The sequence below is a fragment of the Schistocerca gregaria genome, chromosome 1, assembly GCF_023897955.1.
Source record: "Schistocerca gregaria isolate iqSchGreg1 chromosome 1, iqSchGreg1.2, whole genome shotgun sequence".
NCBI classification, from domain to species: domain Eukaryota; kingdom Metazoa; phylum Arthropoda; class Insecta; order Orthoptera; family Acrididae; genus Schistocerca; species Schistocerca gregaria.
Window position 1 is genome coordinate 1,062,913,996 of NC_064920.1, and position 20,648 is coordinate 1,062,934,643.

Below are 20,648 nucleotides of genomic sequence, written 5' to 3' on the forward strand. Positions count from 1 at the left end.
GAAGTTTCAAGTGCAAGGATGTTAGAGTCCAGTGAGGTCACTCCAAGACCGAAAATCAGACACACAATGTAGAGAGCAGGCAAATATGTTATCCTTTACGTTAGCGGAGATAAACAGTAAGGCTAGAGCACTCCGAAATGCAGGAGCTCTGGTAAAGGAGAAGTTTCACTTGATAGAATTTACTGTTAACTCCATCCACGGCTTCGATGCTGTTGTAAGGGGTCATAGCAGAAGGTGATCAGAGACAGGCACGTCTTAGCATAGGCAGTAAGCTTGATTCTTGCCCCTGGAACTGCAACGTTAGTGCGTTTCCACAGGTTAGAATGAGGTAGGTAAAGCCTCTAGGATAGTGGTCCCCATTCACTAGGGGGCTCAGGGTGGGGCCAAGTGACGTAAGACACTATTGATGTCACCCATAATAAACAGGGCAGTGACATTTAGTTTTCATCTGAACTTGGAGTTTGAAAATGTAAAGTCAAGAAACATCCTGACCTACGAAGTAGGAGGAGGGAAAGGATCTAAACGTGGTTGGCCAGAGGCATCAGCAGGTGGAGAGCTCAATTTCAGATTGATCGATGCTTGAAAAGTGCCAATGGATTGGCGACCCCACTATAGATAGAAATAGTGGGCTCGCCACAATCCTTTAAAAATCTATTTCTTAAATTGAGGAGAATTCTCTGTCTGACAGTTGGGGTGACAACTTCGCGTCGCTCGTCGACAACCTCGGATAAGTATGACAAGCCTGGTTTTTTGTCACATGGAGTGCTGCTCTCGAAGTTTGTACTTTACAATGTTGCTAGTGTTTGCTTTTTCTGTTACTTCTCATCCAAAGGACACAAACACTGACATCTGTTGTGCAACCAGCTGCATCCTTCGCTTTTTCTAATGTTCAGAAATAACTTTCAGTGTAGCAGTCAGTCTGACTGCGCTAACCCCAGCATGCATACCCTGGGTCATACGGACACAGCGAGAGTTTTAACTTTTCATTGTTGTACGAAATGATTAAAACTGAGCTCCTGCGCATCATTTCTGCTCACTTGCAATGTTCGATAGCACATTAAAGGTACTGTTAGAAATCTGTGTCATTAGTTTTAAGTGTCACATATGTTTTCTTTTTTACACCACACATTTATACAACCTAGGTCCGATGGACGCTGTGGTTATGTTGTGTCATTATATTAGATCGGGTTGTACTCAATTACAGTTTGTTAGAATTCTGAAAATACATAATTGGCACACGTATGTGTTGTTGGGATTGCAGAAAATACATCGCTGCAACTTACAACCCTGTTTGGCTGCCAGAAAGCATACACCGTTGTTGTGTAAGGAAGTAAAGTACTGAATTAGATGGTTACAAGTACATGAAGCAGTATAGAAATGTTGTGGGAGTTTGGTACACAGTGAAAAAATTAGGCCTTTACCACAGTGAAATGCCTTGCACGCAATATTGCAAGTACAGCGAGATATTTTACTGTGGATAATTATTTTGCAAGTATACCATTGGCAGTACACCCCTTGGGTAAAAACGTAACTGTTGTGGGACGAATAAAACAGAAATTCTAAAAGAGATGAAGCCAAATAGTAGAACACAGGTAAATTCGAGTCTATTTGCTTTTACGTAAGAAATGATAGCAGTTAGCTTTTCGCAAAAGAAAAACAAGTTTGCCCTGTTAAGTACCATGTATCATGCTCTATGAATAACCAACATCCAAAACGGAAGCCTGAGAACGTGAAATTTTATTTATAAACGAAGGATGGTGTGAATATTGTGGATCAGCTACTGCACAAATATACACGCAAAAGACAAACTAAACGCTGCCCCATGGCTCTCCGGTGCAACATGATAGACGTACGCGCTCTAAATGCCTTCATTCTTTACTCAACACATCATCCCACATAGCACCATGGGTTTTGGTACAAGCGGAGACTTTTCACCAAGGAACTTTCAGTGGAGTTGATCCAACAGTTTACGACCATAAGATCTCATCCCTTTCTGCAGAAATCCATATACCTGGACATGGTGAAGTTCATTACTGTCACTCAAACAGCAGTAGCAACAACACCACGGTGGGCCATCGGAAGGGGAGGTGTTCGTTGAGTGTAGCTTCAAAGGACAGAGAAAACAAAGACAATGTGCTGTCAGTGCACAAAAGATGTGGGCAAGGAAAATACCGCCGTGGCGTGCAACAACTGTAAAAATTAGTGTGATGCTTTCTTGTTGAATGATTGGTTCATTATCGACATCATTATTACCAATTCGTGAACAGTTTGCGATAAATAATATTGGTGGCTTACGTGTCAGTTTCATGATGAAATTTATTCAAAGAAAATTATTCAGGATTAAAAATATAGTGTTTTTAACTTAATAAAATAGCAAAAATGAGCTCAGTTGTCTTATATTATACCGATAGGCCCTAAAAGAAAATATACGTGGATGATCACATCCATGAAATACATTTTTTCATTTAACATGTCATATTAGTACTAATGGGTCCATTGGACAAAGGGTATGTATTTTATTGTATTGTATTGTACTGTATGTTAACCGGGGACCTAGAAACGACGGAGAGGCTCCGTCCCCGCCGCAGCCGCAGTGGTCCAGAACCCCACAACGACTACCGCAGTCCACTTCACCCCTCCGCCGCGCCACACCGAACCACTCTTTCAGGGTTATTATGCGTTTCGGACCCCGATAGACCCTCCCCCCCCCCCCCCCGCCCCCCGCCCCAAGGGAACGTCTCACACCAGACGAGTGTAGCGCCTATGTTTGCGGTGTAGAGTAATGGTGTATACGTACGTGGAGAACTTGTTTGCGCGACAATCGCTGACATAGTGTAGCTGAGGCGGAATAAGGGAAACCAGCCCGCTTTCGGCGACGCAGATGGAAAACCACCTAAAAACCATCCACAGACTGGCCGGCTCACCGGACCTCGACACAAGTCCGCCGGGCGGATTCTGGCCGGGTACCAGGCGCTCCTTCCCAGTCTGGAAAGCCGTGCCACGCGGGATTAGCCGAGCGGTCTTAGGGGCTGCGGCCATGGGTTGTGCAGCAGGTCCCGGCGGAGGTTAGAGTCCTCCCTCGGGCGTGGGTGTGTGTGTTTGTCCTTAGGATAATTTAGGTTAAGTAGTGTGTAGGCTTAGGGACTGATGACCTTAGCAGTTAAGACCCCTAAGATTTCACACACATTTGAAAATTTGAAGGCCGTGCATTAGACCGCTCGGCTAATCGAGCAGGCTAAGGGTACGTAAATGTACAAGAGATAAGGTCATACACAAAACGGTTAATGAGTTTCTTGAATCTCCCGCTGCGAACATACTACCGTGTCCCAAAACCAGGGTCTCTTGCAGATACCCAGTGACAGTCTTTGGCGCTGATCCAAGCAAGCAAAGTGCCTTCACTGGAAGTTTGTTTTCTGCGATTGCTCCTAACAGGTCGGGATTTGCAGATGAGCTGTAAACCCCTTGTCTTCCCTCTATCCCTTGTTAGGACATGACAGACTGTCTGCAAATGGATTTCTCTATTTGTCGCTTGACCGAGAGGTTCCTTTCCCTTTAATGAGGTTATGTGCAAGCTATTTCATTTGTATTTATTAGTATTCAAATCCGGTTGCTTGGCAATTCTATTACTGTTTTATCAACCAGTGAATGTATGTGTGGGTTCTGACCCAGTGCTGGTGTAGAAGCGTTCAACCAGTGTTACAAAATATGTTAGCTTGTCCAAATGGGACGAATGATATGTACATCATCGCGTCGTTAAATATGATAACAAAATTGTTACTCTACACCTTCAAAACTTTTTTATAATGAATATTGTGTTTCACGGCATTTTAATTATTACGTAATGCCATTTTCGTACTATTACTATTTTTATATATTTGACTCCTTAGTATTAACGTAACAGTTTACGTAAATCACGAACGTTGTACTTCTAATTTCCCCGCCAGCTGGTGGGTACTATGTTTTTTAAAAAACATTTCATGTTATTCATACATTATTCTTTTCCCTTTTCTTTTCCTTTCTTTTCTTTTCTTTTCTTTTCTTTTCTTTTTCTCTTTTACTTGTCCTGCACTCTGACAACTTATTATCGATCTGTTTTATGTTTCGTAAGCTGGCTTTTTAAAAAAACAATACGCCAATGTATTTTGGATGTTTCCTTCCCCTTCGTCTGCTATGTTTTTTGCGTACAGTTTAAATTTGAATTACTTCATGAGTCACAAATGCACAAGAGGTATTTTTGTGTTAATATCTTGCAAAACCAGTAACATTAAGTCTTCACGTGACACATGTCACATAGAGGGCGTTCCAAGCCATGTCACACCGAGATCTGCTGTACAGGTGCATGTTAATAGCGGCCTCAGTTTATGTGAGCGCTCTAACTTTATGGTTATAACTTGATACCAGTGCCTACCAATTTTAATTGTATATTACAGGTATGTTCTTACCAACTATTATGTTCATACTCAGTTGTGATTTTCGGTTTTATACTCTCTGATCTTTATGTGAACATTTTTAACTTGTAGCACTGGGGATGGTCACTAACCGGGAAAGTACTTGGGCTCGAACAAACAGATCTGTATGAACGTTTGGTTACAGGACCATTATGTACCTCTGAATGTGCCGGTGGGTGTCGTTTTTCTGCAAAACTCTGCAGTCATGCCCTAGATATCACTGTAGATTTAATTTTAGACGCCATACGCAATGCAGCAATCTTAACTATAAATGTAAATGAGGAATGTCAATAAAATGCTCCGAGCAATGACTGCAAAACGCACAGTGAAGAAATGCAAGTTGATCGCACGGCGTATTTGCACATTCTATAATATCAGCGTTGAACGCCACGTCAGTGACACTTTTGAAGTTATTCACTGGTTCACCACTATCGTAGCCAGCGTTCTGCCACACGTAACGAAGCATTGGTCTGTATACTCATGCAGATAACTGATTGTAAATGACAAAATGCATATTCATGGTAAAGAATCTGTCGTGCAATTTCGGCTCCATATTACTGGAACGAATCATAGACGATAAATAGTTGGGACAAGAAGAGAATATAAGCTTTCGAAATGTGGTGCTACAGACGAATGCTGAAGATTAGATGGGTAGATCACGTAACTAATGAGGCAGTATTGAATCGAATTGGGGAGAAAAGAAGTTTGTGGCACAACTTGACCAGAAGAGGGGATCGGTTGGTAGGACATGTTCTGAGGCATTAAGCGATCACCAATTTCCGATTGGAGGACAGTGTGGAGGGTAAAAATCGTAGAGGGAGACCAAGAGATGAATACACTAAGCAGGTTCAGAAGGACGTAGGTTGCAGTAGGTACTGGGAGATGAAGAAGCTGCACAGGATAGAGTAGCATGGAGAGCTGCATCAAACCAGTCTCAGGAGTGAAGACCACAACAACAACAACATTACTGGAACGTAGTTTAGTGAAGACTGTTATTCTCTTGGCATATATTTTATATTTCCTGAAGAAATACACATCCAGAGGTTGTGCATATTTTGTAGTTTTAGGCGGAATGATTTTTAAACCTACATGTTTTCCGCCAGATGCTTCCAGTAGTACTCGTTCATCCTTATGTTCAGACCAGGAGTCACAAAGTACTAATGACTTTCTCGACAAATGTGGATTCAAAACTGACAGAAAAAACGTCTTCAGATGTTGTCTCGTCATCTTCCCACTCACACTTGCATCGACGACGACATTTGGAGGGCACCTAGTTTCTATTTTCCTTGAACGCGGGGTCCAAACTTTCCACTGGATTCTTGGAAGCAAATATAGAGTTTGTATGCCAATCGTCCGTCCATTGATATAGCAACATCGATCGTGTAACTATGTGTTGCACAGTTAACTGATTGCAAAATCGCGACAGTGTTTCTCTCCGCTTTCATGGATAGTGTTCTGTCACAAGAAAGTTCATAGTTGAACTGACTCTGATCACAGTTCCATACAGAATTAATATCGATGTTTTCTCTCATGATATGCTCATTGACGTCAGCAACAAACGTTTGAGCTTTTTCAATCAGCTGTTCTTCGTCATCCTTATCTTTTCGTGCTTGGAGCATAGTGATACGGCGTGATGTTATCCTAAACTCCTTTTTCAAATTAGTAATAAATCCTATTGAAGCTGTAAAGTTTGTACACCCGAGATTTCTGGCTACGTCCAATGGCCAACGTTGTGAATGCCAATAATGAACGGCGGAACCGCATTCTCGTGCTTTATCGTATTTCGCCATTACACGCTCCTTGATGGTCTTGAACAGCAGTGTTCGATTTCCTTTGCAAACAGTATTGCCTTCTCTTTTCTTTTCCATTTACTCCAGTATGTTTTTAATATTGCTTTTAGACTTCAGTTTAGGGTATCTTTTCAGAAGCTTGTCGTATGTGTCGAAACCTCTGACGTAATAATCATCGTACATGTTCTCCAGTGTGTTGTCATTAAACGTCGTGATGATACTTGCAACTTTAACCTTCTTCTTGGGAGATTGTTGGTATTCACTGTCACTGCTTCCATCGCCTCTTCCCGCATTTGCCGTAGCACTACCGTTTGCAATGAGTTGTTCGTCATTATCATCCCTATCATCATTATTATGTGTTAGTGTTACAAGAGTATCTGTTTCTAACTTATGCTCATATTTCTGTACTATAATAGACACCAGAAAACATGCGAATAATTCTTCTTCTACACTAATACCATCTTCACGAAGGAGGATTCTTCGTAACTTCATCTCAACCAGTCGCAATAATTAGCAGGATTGATTACCAATCGCTGAGCCATCTGACGCTTCAATACACAAATAATGTCACAAAATGCAACTTCAGAAGCATACTGCACCGTCCCCACTGGTGCCAGCCGGTGTGGCCGAGTGGTTCTACGGCTACAGTTTGGAATCGCGCGACCGCTACGATCGCAGGTTCGAATCCTGCCTCGGGCATGGATGTGTGTGATGTCCTTAGGTTAGTTAGGTTTAAGTAGTTCTAAGTTCTAGGGGACTGATGACCTCAGAAGTTAAGTCCCATAGTGCTCAGAGCCATTTTTTTCGTCCCTACCGGTCACGACTGGCGTAACGGCAGGTCAGTGTGCAATGCGGCATGGCATACGCAGAGGCCTCTAACGGACGACTGCAGAGTTTTGCAGATGCGGGAGTATCACTAGTGCAATAAGAGACCTTTACATTATTTCTTACACGATTTTTGTGTATTTGTGTTTGTTCGAGTCCAAGTACTTTCCTGGTAAGTGACCGAAAATCGATTTTGCTGACAATAAAACAGCAAAATACGGCCAATGCTGACTTTCCTTCCAATTCTATATGATTTGTGGTGTAGGTGTTACAGTGGCTAGACATGTGAGCAGGTGAAGGGGAGGAGCACAGCGTGGACAGGCCGAGCAGTGAGGGCGTGAGTGGGAGGTACAAGGGAAGGAAGCGGTAGGCGGCAGACAGCAGGTGCGGCCCCAGGGAATTCCGTTGCTGGCGGCAGGAAGCCCTCCTCGCCTTGTCTTGGCCGCACCTGCTGCTGTGCCTGCGTCAGCCGGCCGTTCTCTTAGGAAAACGAGCGCGCGCAGCGCAGCAAAGCGTATAATAAAGCACACTGACCGAGTAGTCGCGACGGCAGAACTTGAGCATCGCTGCAGTCTGCGGCTGCTGCTGATCCTCCCAGCTGCGCACACCTCCTTCAGCTGCGAGGGGCGACCCTCAAGGACACGCCGCACATGACACACACGAGCACCTGCTTCCTTCACGCTTCCGTGCCCCAGTTGACTGAGTGATCCGTCGACGCTAGCATCTCGCCGCGCATGGGCAATAACGCCGCCAGTACCAGAGGACCTCGAGAGACTTGTTTCTACCGCCTTTGCCCACAACTTGCCAACACTGTACCTAGCGAATTTTTCACACTGAAAGTTTCACATTTGTCAAATCGTGGTTCTCAAAGTGCCAATCACTTGCGTGCTTGTTAATCTTTGGCTCAGCAGTTCAACAGCACCGAATCTTCGATATAGTCTCTAACACCGGATATTTAAACATGCTTTTCCATCAACTTTCACAAGTACTCGCGTACGAGTCTCATAATAGGCAGAATTCAGAACACACTTAATCACCTTCTTGAGGGTGAACTGTACAGCAACATCGCCTCAGCTTCCTCGGTGTCGTACCAGTGTTGTCCCAGTTGGTAACGCATGCACAGCACCTGCACCACCTCTCTTGCGTAACACACACACACACACACACACACACACACACACGTGCCTGTACGTCACTCCCTCGTTCCTAATTAACCTCTCATTCTCTGCGCTGATGGAACCGCAGTCGTGCGTTAATTACTGTCGAGAGGCGCGACAAATATTCGAAATCTCGCGTAGCCCGTAGAAGCTCGTGATTACGTCACTGGAGAACGGTGCACGGATCGCTTCACATTACGGCACCAACTCACGTGCCTCTTACACGCTTGGCATCACCAACAAATAAATGTGTTTGCGGACTTATTTGAGAGACATTCGGCGACTACAGGTTGGTTGAATAGCGCTACTGGCGAAAACCACGTCTCGCCCACGACCTGATAATTACGTCTGTGGAGAAAGATATACAAATTTGTCCTTATCATTCAATCAGCTGAAGTGCCTTGGATAATTGGCATCAGGAACGAAGTGTTTACTGCAATTTTTGAGATACAGAATGTTTTACTCCTGTCCATGGACGACTAACTAACACTTGAGATGACAACTAGAGACGTCAATTATTAAAGCAAAGTTGTTTTATTACATCATTCACAAATTTCGATGCTACGACCGGAGTTTGTAAATCTATATGTGGGAACTCATTAAAGTATGGACATTTTACGATGACTCTAATGTCCGTAACAGTACGTAGCATGCGACAGGAATACGTAAATCCACGGAAGAGAAATGACTAGTTCATTGTCTATACGAACACAAGTACAGTTTTTCTCGTTCTATGTACAATATTTTGCAGCAAAGAGTCTTCGGCGGAAGATAGTAAATATTGTTCTAAGCGATCCTTTCTCGCACAGTGCGGTGCTGAATGGTGAGTCACTGTATTCGCCACTCGCTTTGGAAACTATGCTGAACAGACATTTGCGCGTTAATTACTAGCGAGAGGCGATGCAAATCGTCTAAATCGCGCCTCGCTCACAAGCTTCGTGTTTACGTCAGCGGTGAAAGGTATAACTCAGGAATGTCCACACCACAGCACGAGGTCACGTGTCTAGGATACTCGGCGTCTCTAACATTTTTTTTTATGGTGGTGTTTCAGGTCAGAATCCCGTTACACACGTTCTTGGCTATAGTATGTGACCACACTGATAAAAACTATGGCAAAGACAAACAAAAAAAATCGTTTATCGAAAACTAATTCTCAAGTTTAGTTCCGGCGGCCTCATTACGTCAATCCTCAGAAGGCACCACACTTTAGGGTAACTTTCGCAGCACTAGGACCTCCTGACGACGAGAACAGAAGAATTTATAAGTATAACTTCACAGGCACTATTGTTTTCACTCTGCTTTTGCAACATTCGGTAGCGGCCGTTGTAGGCTATTGAATGCACAAGCTAATCGGACGTTTATGATTCAGCACGTCCCTCGGCGGTGAGTCACCGAACTTCGCATTATGCCACTTGAGTTCCCAGGTGTCGCCGCCGTCGGACGGCAGCCGGCGTTTCGCGGCCTCCAGAGAGTGCAGGGTGCGGGCACACGCGGCGCGGGGTCCCGGCAGGCACTGACTGTTAGCAGCGGCGTGGCCGCCTCCGCTGGTCGCTGGTGGGGCTGCCGGCTCGTTGCTTGGTATTCCGCGGCGGCCGCTCCCGCGGGGCTTCCGGCGTCGCTTCGCTTCGCGCGGGCCCTGGGCACGGGACACACACTCACTCACACGTTCTGCCGCCACTGCACACACACACACACACACACACACACACACACACACACACACTCTTCGCACATGGACTGGGACTGCCACGAGCTGCCGCGCCGGCACACCACTGCCGTACTTCATTGTGTCAGAGAACACCTCAGCTGCTTTCAGAAGTAACAGCGAGAAAGAAAATTGCAACCAGCCACATTGAGGTCGCAAAATTGATGGGACAGGGATACGCGTGTATACAGATGACGGTAGTATCGCGTACACAGGGTAAAAGCGCAGTGCACAGGTGAGTTGCCACATCTACTAGGGAGATTTATGTGAAAAGGTTTCCAACATGATTATGGCAGCACGACTTTGAACGTGTTATGCTAGTTGGAGCTAGACACATGGGACAATCCATTTCGGAAATCATTAGGCGATTCAGTGTTGAGAGAACCACAGTGTGAATAGTGTGCCGACAATACCACATTTCTGGCATTACGGTTAGGTTAGTGGTGTTTAACGTCCCGTCGACAACGAGGTCATTAGAGATGGAGCGCAAGCTCGGGTTAGGGAAGGATGGGGAAGGAAATCGGCCGTGCCCTTTCAAAGGAACCATCCCGGCATATGCCTGAAACGATTTAGGGAAATCACGGAAAACCTAAATCAGGATGGCCGGAGACGGGATTGAACCGTCGTCCTCCCGAATGCGAGTCCAGTGTGCTAACCACTGCGCCACCTCGCTCGGTCTGGCATTACCTCTCACCGCAGGCAGCGCAGTGGCCGACGGCCTTCACTTAACGACCGAGAGCAGCGAAATTTGCCTAGAGTTGATGGTACTAACACACAAGCAACACTGTGTGAAATAGCCGTAGAAATCAATGTGAAACGTATCCGTTAGGGCAGTGAGGCGACGTCTGGAGTTAATGGGCTATGGCAATAGACCACTGACGCAAGTGTCTTTGATAACACCACGACATCGCCCGCAGTGCCTCTCCTAGGCTCGTGACCATATCGGTTGCACTCTATAGACAACTGTTTAGATTAGTCCCCCCCCCCCCCCCCCAAAAAAAAGGCTCTGAGCACTATGGGACTCAATTCTAAGGTCATCAGTCCCATAGAACTTAGAACTACTTAAACGTAACTAACCTAAGGACATCACACGCACCCATCCCCCAGGCAGGATTCGAACCTGCGACCGTAGTGGTCGCGCGATTCCAGACTGTAGCGGCTAGAACCGCTCGGCCACCTCGGCCGGCGATTAGTCCCATTTCAGCTGGTAAGAGCTGTTGCTATGGTTCGAATGTCGCGCCGACCCCACGAAGTTGTCAACAAGGCGCTCTGCAAGCTGGTGGTGGCTCCATAATGGTGTGGGCTGCGTTTACATGGCATGAACTGGCTGCTCTGGTCCAAGTGAACCGATCATTCACTAGAAATGGTTATGTTCGGATACTTGGAGACCATTGCAGCCATGGACTTCATGTTATAGATGAGAATGTGCCATGTCACCGAGCCACAATTGTTCGCGATCGGCTTGTAGAACATTCTGGACAATTCTAGAGAATGATTTGGCTGCCAAGATCTCTCGATGTTAAGCCTATCTGACATATATGCGAACATAATCCACAGGTCAGTTTATGCACAAAATCCTGCGCCTACAATACTTTCGCAATTATGGACGGCTATAGCAGCAGTATGGCTCAATATTTGTGCAGGGGATTTCCAAAGACTTGTCCATGCCACGTCGGGCTGCTGCGCTACGCCAGCCAACAGGAGGTCCGACACGATGTTAGGTGGAATCCCACGACTTTCGTCACTGCATTATCAAACGGCTGTAATGACCCTACAAACACAATTTCCGATTTACAGCTAGCCTGTCTGACTGTCTCGAAGAGGCAACAAAAACTTCACTTGAAATGCTGCCATAATCTGCTTATTAAGAAGTAAAACCTTACGTTAAAATTGTAACACTAGGAGACAAGTATCAAAGTTAGGAACTATGAGTACGTCTTAAGGTAGCGTAACTCAAGGTGCGTAAATTATTGAGACTATATTCATGCAACGTCTTAGAATAAGAGTACTTTGCGACTTCCCATAAACTTTAAACATAATTCATCTAGTGGAGATTGATTCTTTAACCATTTTATTAATTTTTGTTTTGAACTACTAGTACCTTTCGCATGACACCACATATGCTCTTGCCAGACAGACACATCTAGTGATACTCTGAGGTACTCCTACGAATGTAGTACATTGTAGCATTCACTTACAGCTTCCAAAGTAACAGTAGGCGTAGAGATGGTGCTAGAAGATTGTAACATGTGTTGTTTTTTTTTACAGTGATCATATTGAAGAGATCGTTTACACTGAAAGTACGTGTGTCGAAAGGTACTGTACGTGAATTTGAGTTTGTACTACTGCTTTTATGAGTAGGCTCGAAATGAAAACACTGGAGGAGTATGTGGTTTTTATATAAATTTACTACATTTTAGGTCCATTTTTCTTGTCTTTAGGAAAGTAATTTGTTTTAGGCATTGTGGGTTTACTGAGGTTTCGAGATGTGAGATCGTGTCCAGCAAAATTGCGAATTTGCTTTCAAAAATATTTCGTGATATGATCAGTGGTTAAAGAATTTATGTCCCAGTGCTTCCAGAATGAATCCACCTCCTTATAACAACTCGTTATTTATTTTTTGCCAATTTCTTCTTGTATTCGTCGCTTACTACGAAAATGAAGGTTAATTCTGTGAAACATTTTAAAATTCCAGAATGAGATTTTCACTCTGCAGCGGAGTATGCGCTGATATGAAACTTCCTAGCAGATTAAAACTGTGTGCCCGACCGAGACTCTGTAAAGTTTGGAAGGTAGGAGACGGATACTGGCAGAAGTAAAGCTGTGAGTACCGGGCGTGAGTCGTGCTTCGGTATCTCAGTTGGAAGTCGCCTTTCAGCACGCTAGCGGCACGGACGTCTTGTTTACGTCCTCGCCGCGCAGCTCGCTCGCGGAGTTGTTTACGTGATTCTGCCGTCTTAGCGCGCTATATTTCATTCGACAGAGAATGGCTTATGCCCACCGAAAATCGACACTGAAGATTAGCTTTGCACCTGAATATGCCCGACCAAAAGCACTGGAAATCGAACAGTTTATCAGAGATGAAGTCAAGATTGACTGCAACGATCTTGTTGGCATCCACCTTTCTATAGTGAGCAGTGTGGTATACGTGAAATTGGTCAACGAAGACATATGTGAAAAAATTCTAGATGCAACTCGAAGTGGTCTTAAGTTCCGTCACTCTGATGGACACATCGGTGACGTAACTGTGGAACATGCGGGACTTGGACTGCGCACGATACGTGTTTTTGAACTCCCTTTCGAGGTGCCTTCAGAGGTAGTGGTATCTGCATTCCATCCATATGGAAAAGTGATTAGCCACACAGCTGAGAAGTGGGTTCAGTTCACTACATACCCGGTTCTCAATGGAGTACGGCAGATCCGCATAGAACTAACCAAACATGTGCCGTCCTACTTATATATTGGTGGCTGCCGTGCAATTATTATTTATGATGGACAGCCGAAGACATGCTCGGGATGTGGCAAAGAAGGACACCTCCGTTCCAGCTGTCTGCAGCGCAGAATCACACAGTTACCGCCTGGGGACCTGCCGGCCACGACCGCTCCGACGTCGCTACCGCTGACGTTTGTCGAAGCTCTCCATAGCGACCCCCGACCGCGAACACCACTGGCTCCTACTACTGGTACATCGTCGTCTCCGGTACTGCCTCAGGCTGTTGCGGACGGACCAACGCCCTTGCCTCCTCCTCCCGACGTGTGCAGTGGTGAGCAATCTCAAGGACAGAGGATGGCCCTTGACTCCATGATTGTGCCTACCGATGCTTTTGTGTCTGAACATCCGGATCCCCAGGCGTCTTCGGACACTGAAGATCACGTGCGCAAGCAACGGTCGCCGAAGAGACGTCGGAAACGGCGGATCGCCCCGTCTGACACCTGCAGGACGCAGTCTCAAGACGATGAAGATCAAAATTATCAAGTTGTTCCTGCGAAGGACGAATCTATGGTGGAAGCACCAACTTGCACTCCGTCGGACGTACAACCATCCTTGCATGCACCAGGCGCTGTACCTATGGACGTTGAACAACAGCTGAGCCAGGACAACTCTTCCACCACCGACGTGACACTGCCTTCGGACTCTGCTGGTACTCCACTGGACGCACACCATCCACGCACCCTTGCGTGGTCTGACGATGTAGCCGACGAAACACCAACTAGTGAGACAGCCGCGAATGCCGCTGCTCCAGCCCACGACTCCTAATCGACAGGGTTACAGGATGGGGATGTGCAGCCTACTGGGACAACATTCTTGTTCGCTGCTGCTCTTCGTGCCTCCATGAGCGTCCCTGTAGTCCCAATTCTACAACAAGCTTACAGGATTGGCTCCATCAATGTCAACACCATTGGCACCCCTGTCAAACTACAATTGCTCCGTGATATGTTGAGGGCGTCGGACCTAGATGTTGCCCTTTTGCAGGAAGTTCGCCTGGCGACGTTTCCTAATGTCTATGGCTATGTTTCCTACCTCACGCCGTGTGCCGACGGTGGCAGTGGGACAGCTATTCTTTTAAAGGAAGGCATTGATGTAGATGACGTGATTTACCTACCATCGGCTAGGGGTCTTGCTGTGACTTTCCACGGTGTTCGAGTCATCAATGTTTACGCTCCCTCGGGCACGGCCAAGCGACGGGAGCGGTCGCGATTCTATTCAGAACAGATCGCTCCTTTGTTTGTCGGACGCTACGACCATATTGTTCTTGGCGGCGACTTCAATTGTGTGTTATCCCAAAAGGACCAACATCCCCATTTCACCACATGCCAGGAACTCAAGCTGCTTGTGCATGAACTGAAACTCACCGATACTTGGGACCGCGTGCATGGCGATCGGCCTGGATATACGTACGTCACCAGCCATTCAGCAAGTCGTCTTGACCGTGTCTACGTGTCCCCAGGACTCGTAACTGCCACGCTTGACGCTGAGTTATGGCCTACCGCCTTTTCCGACCATATCGCCTACATTTGCACTGTTTCGCTCCAGAGGCAGAAGGTGTGGCGCGGTCGAGGCCTGTGGAAGCTGAATGTGGCCCATCTCAAGGATCCGGAATTTAGGCAGGTCGTAGAGACGACGTGGAACAACTGTGTGAGACGCCTTCCAGCGTATCCTTCAACACTTCGGTGGTGGATCGACTGCGCCAAGCCTGCTTTACGTCGTTCTATGATGAATTACGGTCGCGATAAAATGTTATGGCACCGACATACCATGGAATACTATTTCACAATTCTCCGGGAACTCTCAAACCTTGCCCCCTCAGTTCAACGACAGGTTGAAATTCAACGTATTAAGGCGAAGATAATTTCTCTTATGCGTCACCGCCTTGAAGGCACAGTAGTACGCGCAAGATGTCACGAATGTGTACCAGGAGAGCTCCCGTCCATGCATCATGTTATCCGAGAGAAGCAGCGGTGTCGTAGAAAGTTGATCAACGCCCTCGACATGCCAGATGGTCGTCGATTGACGTCCCAGAATGATATCGTAAGAGCCTTTGTGGATCACTACAACGAGTTCTATGCAGCAGAGGACCGGAACGTGGCGGTAACGTCTGATGTCCTCCGTTCCTTGACAGATACCCTGGACGAGTCTGCTGCGGAGATTCTCACGGCGACAATTACGGCTGATGACGTCGCCGATGCTCTTCATAAGGGTGCGGCAAACAAAGCCCCAGGTCCAGATGGGTTCCCGCTGGAGTTTTACCGCACATTTCATGACATCATGGGCTCACGCTGGACTGCGATGTATGAAGAACTGATGAACCCTGACTTTCCTCTCCCACCCGAATTCGTAGAAGGCTTGCTTATCCCGATCCCCAAGCCATCGGGAGGTCGAGGAGTGGAACATTATCGGCCGCTGACCATGTTAAATTGTGACTTCAAGATTTTTACCCGGATTCTTGGCGCTCGCATTAGGCGCGTCGTCCCTCAAGTTATCTCTCTGGATCAAACGTGCTTTGGAGGTGATAGTAACATTCAGACGGCACTCAGCGATTACCGTGACGTTATAGCCCTGACCATGACCTGTCGCAGTCGTGGTGCCTTAGTGACAGTGGACTTCGACCACGCCTTTGATAGAGTGAGTCATGACTTTCTCGAAAACGTACTTCGACGGATGGCCTTTCCCCACAGGTTTATACACCTCGTCTTGCGGCTTCTCCGAGGTGCCACGTCGCGGGTGCTGGTCAATGGCCGTGTGGCGGGCCCTATTAACGTCATGCGGTCGGTCCGTCAAGGATGTCCGCTGTCGATGCTGCTTTTCGCCATTGCCCTTGAGCCACTATTACACGGTTTGAGGAGCCGGTTGACGGGCATAACAATGAGGGGGACTTCTTTCATCTGCCGCGCCTATGCAGATGACTTGGTGTTCTTGGTTCTATCGGAGGATGAAGTGCGAGAGGCACTGGCGTGGATCAACCAGTACGGGGCTGCTGCGGGCAGCCGTGTGAACCTGACGAAATCTAGTGCTATGTCCGTCGGTAGAGGCCTTCCAGCTGAGAGTGTGGCACCATTGCCATTAGTGGACAAGCTCAAATGTTTGGGGATCACCTTCACGCGTGATATACAGCGCACGATCTCATTTAACTACAAACGCCTGCTTCAAGCTATCCGCACGAACGTTCGTGGCAACCTCCTGAGAGCATTGGACATGTTACAAAGGGTGGATTTTGTTAACACTCATCTAGTCTCGCGACTACCCCATTTAGCACAGATTTTACCGATGCCAAAGGCAATGGCACACAGACTTCAGGCGGCGTTCGGCTACTTTGTTAGCGCGGGTCTTATCTTCAAAGTCCGCTACGACACGCTGACACTTCCTCCTGGAGATGGCGGCCTCGGCCTTGTCAACGTCCGAGCGAGAGCAGCTGCCCTTTATGTAAGTACGATGGTTAAATCGTGGATCCGCCGCCGAAACGGATTATCGGGAAGCCTGATTGATGAAGTGGCCCCTCCCTCTCGAGTGGCACCCGTTGCAGTAGCCCATATTTCTTCCCCTCTCTCACATATCCGGACCTTTTTCATCGAATACAGTTATGTCCATGCCGACTTGCCTAGTACCAGACCCCCTATGACACGTGATGTTTACCGAATCATGATGAGAAATCACACTCGGAATGTTGTGGAAAGGCGATATCCTACGATCGCATGGCCCTTGGTATGGCGTTCTGTACACCATATATACCTAGACACGAGCGCACGTGCGACCTGGTATTTGGTCGTTAATGGAAAATACATGACACAACTTCGTCTACATGCCATAAAAATGACAGATTCGCCGCTGTGTCCTCGCTGTCAAACGCTTGATACGGACGAACATCGACTGATGTGTGGATCTTCTGCAGAGGTGTGGCAGCTGATTCAGAAGATGCTTGCCTTTCTTCTACGTACGGCTCCCCATGCCATTACACCGAAATCTCTTCTGTTCCCAGATGAGACATACTTCCCAAGTACGAAGACCAACGCTGTGATCTGGATAAAAGGTCTCTCGATCTCTTATTTGTTCCATGAAGGTGATAAGAGTGTTCTTGATTTTTGGACATTCCTGCAAGATCGCTTTACTTTTCTCATGCACCATCCGCGATACCGTCAGTACTATGCCAACTTTTTGGGTAGTGCCTTCTTCGATCCCCCCTGCAGCTGGGGTGTCCCAGGTATGAGAAGATGACTTCAATGAGAGTGTGTAATACCAGGACTCAGTCCCATGTACCGGAAAATGCAATATTCTTCGTGAAGACGTGCCTGGAACATGCTTGACTGCCTTGGGATTCGGTGTGCGTCTACCCACAAGTTGGCGGGACGCGGATGCTGCTTTGTCTGTTCTGCCAGGAGGGCGTTTTCTTTAATTCCTATAATTCCCTTTAAACATTTAAAAAAAACTTATAAAAATGCTTTATTGACAAAATTTCACAGGGTAATCACCAGTCGCTCCAATCTATAAATTCATTGTACTATTCTAGTTCATTTTACTGTTTAATTTTATTTAAATCAAGGCTATTGCCTAGGAACTTGTTTTTGTTGTCTGAATACATGTGTTGATACCACTGTGATACTGTTATGTTGTGGTAAATAAACTTTGTTCTCCAAAAAAAAAAAAAAAAAAAAAAAAAAAAAAAAAAAAAAAAAAAAGGGGGGGGGGTAGCGTCTTTGATAAAAAAAAGGGTAGCGTCTTTGGAAAAAAAAAAGGGTAGCGTCTTTGATTAAAAAAAAAAAAAAGTCCCAGTATGGTGCACATTTTTCACTCATCACTGTTGATTCCACACAAAGTCCTGATGCAGCTGATATCATTACTTCTGTTATGTTCCTTTCCTTTTTCCTTTCCTATCCATTCCTTTCCTTTCTTATTTCCTTTCCTTTTCTGTCCATTTTCCTTTCCATTTTCGTTTGCTTTCCTTTCTCCCCCCATGCTTCAATTTACTACTACGTATCACATCTCCAAATCTCATGTGGTGTCTGTTCTTTTCGATATGTCCAACATCCGCATTCATATAATATTAATAGACTCGAGCAGCACATTGATTGCTGCCACTAAACACAGTAATTCTGTTTCCATTTCGCCATACTGTGGCACTGGTAACACTGGTTGAGATTGCTTGAAAAATCAGTCATGCGTGGTGAGGCAAGCAATCGATGGCAGCGACATTGCATGTGACGGCTCACTGCAAATTGTCGCTCATATGTGGGGCCCTTTACAAGTGGCAATTGTATGCAGTCCATCAAACTGTCTGGGCTTTGCATGCAATCAGTGACCAATTGCTGTGATTTGTCCACACACATGCAATCTCCAAAACAATTGGTTGCCCTTGCGACGGATCATTGCGACCTGTAACTTGTGTGTGGGACCTGTAACATGTGGACAGTTATGTTGTATTTCATTGGTCATGCACTATCTTGTATCTTGAAAGAGAAAGTCTTTTATCATGCAACATGTGATACTTGCAAGTGCACTGAGTTTCTTTAATCTCTTAATAATTTTATCTGTCATGAAAATAGAAATTGGTCTTGGTCCACAACAGCTTCTATTTCCAAATGTGTTTAACTTGTAATTTGGTTTTGACCATACTTCTCCTTAATTTAATTTCACTTAAGGGTTATATGTGTCTAGTAGCGTAATAATGAAAAAAAAAAAAAAAAAAAAAAAAAAAAAAAAAAAGTTGGTAGAGCACTTGCCCGCGAAAGGCAAAGGTCCCGAGTTCGAGTCTCGGTCGGGCACACAGTTTTAATCTGCCAGGAAGTTTCAATTTTAAAATTGTTTTCCAAAGTGAAACCACCTCCACAAAATAATTGACTGTTTACTTTTTGCCAGTTTCTTTTTGTATTTGTTGCTTACTATGACGATAAAGGTCAGTCTTGTGAACAATTGAAAATTAATTTCTTTATATTGTTCGGACTCAAGGATTAAAGGATAGGGGTTTGGGTTACTGGTTTTTAAATTCCGTACTACAGATTGTTAAAAACAAGCAATAACAGGCTGGGAATTAATATTTAGTTGTTAAACTTCATCTTATGTTTCTCGAAGTGTCCACTTTAAACACATTTGTGTGTGTTATACCACATGGTTGCATATCTAACGTATTGTGTAGATTCTTAAATAAATACACATCATATAGAAATATAGAATATAAATACCCGAGTATCAGCATATTTTCTATCTCCCCCCTCCCCCCCCCCCCCCCCCTCCGGTTCTCTCTACATTTTCGGTCGGCTGATCGTTTACTTTATTTTCGTCTTTTCGGCAGAAATCAGACACATGTAAGTATTTTTATAGGTGTCGTCAGGCCTCGAAAAAGCCACATTAGTCGAGGCACGAGGCATATGCATTTCAGAAAAAGAGCTTCAATTCGGTACGCTTCTGCAAGAGAAGTTAAGTCACCATGCAATTTAAAACTGAAAGGTGCAGTAAATGGGCTAAAAACAGCTGTGGACTGCAAAGACTGGAGTATATAGCAGAATAAACGGTGGCGTTAGTGTTTAAAACGTGTTCAGAGATGAGGAACTGCCGCACCAAACGACAGACTGAAGGAAATAAAACAAGGAGCCATCCATTCGGACAGAAATTCGTTTTTTCAAGCTGGCGTTCTTGCGCAGCGAATCAAGTGTCCGATCATCAAGAAAAGTCGTTGTGCAGCAGGTGGTGGTCCTCCAGAGGTTAACGGAACTCTTCACCAGCGCCGCGTAAGCGCCGTCTCCCAGAAGTATGCCACGGACGAGCGGCTGATTCATTCGCGAGCAAACCGTGGTTTCGTGCCTGCGCATTCCTCCAGTGACGTCAGAGACCACAGGTGAGAGGCCTCTGTGAGTCGCTCGGTCATGGCGGAGTATAAGTAGAGGCCTCAGAAAGAATCACACTCTATCTCTCTCTCTGCAGCGCAGTCTGGACTGTTTCGAAATTTCCTCACAAATTAAAACTCTACCCTGCACTAAGACACGAACCCGGAACCATTCCTTTCGTACATGTGCTCCTATGGACTGACATATCGTGTCCGTCCTCAGTATACGTTTCTTCCACGCGCTATCCTTGTCCAATACGCAGTTTAATGTGTCAAGATGTTTCGAATGGAGACTTCGTATCATTAGCGTCTCTGTGGTTTTGACGGGAATTACGTCGTAGTCGCTCGCAGGAAAAGGGACAAAATATATCGAGTTATTGCACTTATTACACATTTGACATGACAGCTGC

General features: G+C 45.8%; 2 protein-coding genes across 2 annotated transcripts in view; both read right to left on the minus strand.

Moving 5' to 3' along the window:
* Positions 1–20,648, minus strand: part of LOC126288157 (microtubule-associated serine/threonine-protein kinase 3-like) — a 424,127-nt gene that overhangs the window by 189,850 nt on the left and 213,629 nt on the right. Inside the window, exons 2-3 of the mRNA XM_049984894.1 lie at positions 9,613–9,856; positions 7,598–7,680 (exon numbers count right to left, since the gene is read on the minus strand). Of these exons, the coding sequence (XP_049840851.1) occupies positions 7,598–7,680; positions 9,613–9,856 (327 nt within the window). The remainder of the gene's footprint in view (positions 1–7,597; positions 7,681–9,612; positions 9,857–20,648) is intronic.
* The window catches only part of LOC126281329 (uncharacterized), a 43,963-nt gene continuing 30,950 nt past the window's right edge, over positions 7,636–20,648 (minus strand). The window contains exon 2 of the mRNA XM_049980193.1: positions 7,636–9,856. Coding sequence (XP_049836150.1) covers positions 9,551–9,856 — 306 coding nt within the window. The 3' untranslated portion in view covers positions 7,636–9,550. The remainder of the gene's footprint in view (positions 9,857–20,648) is intronic.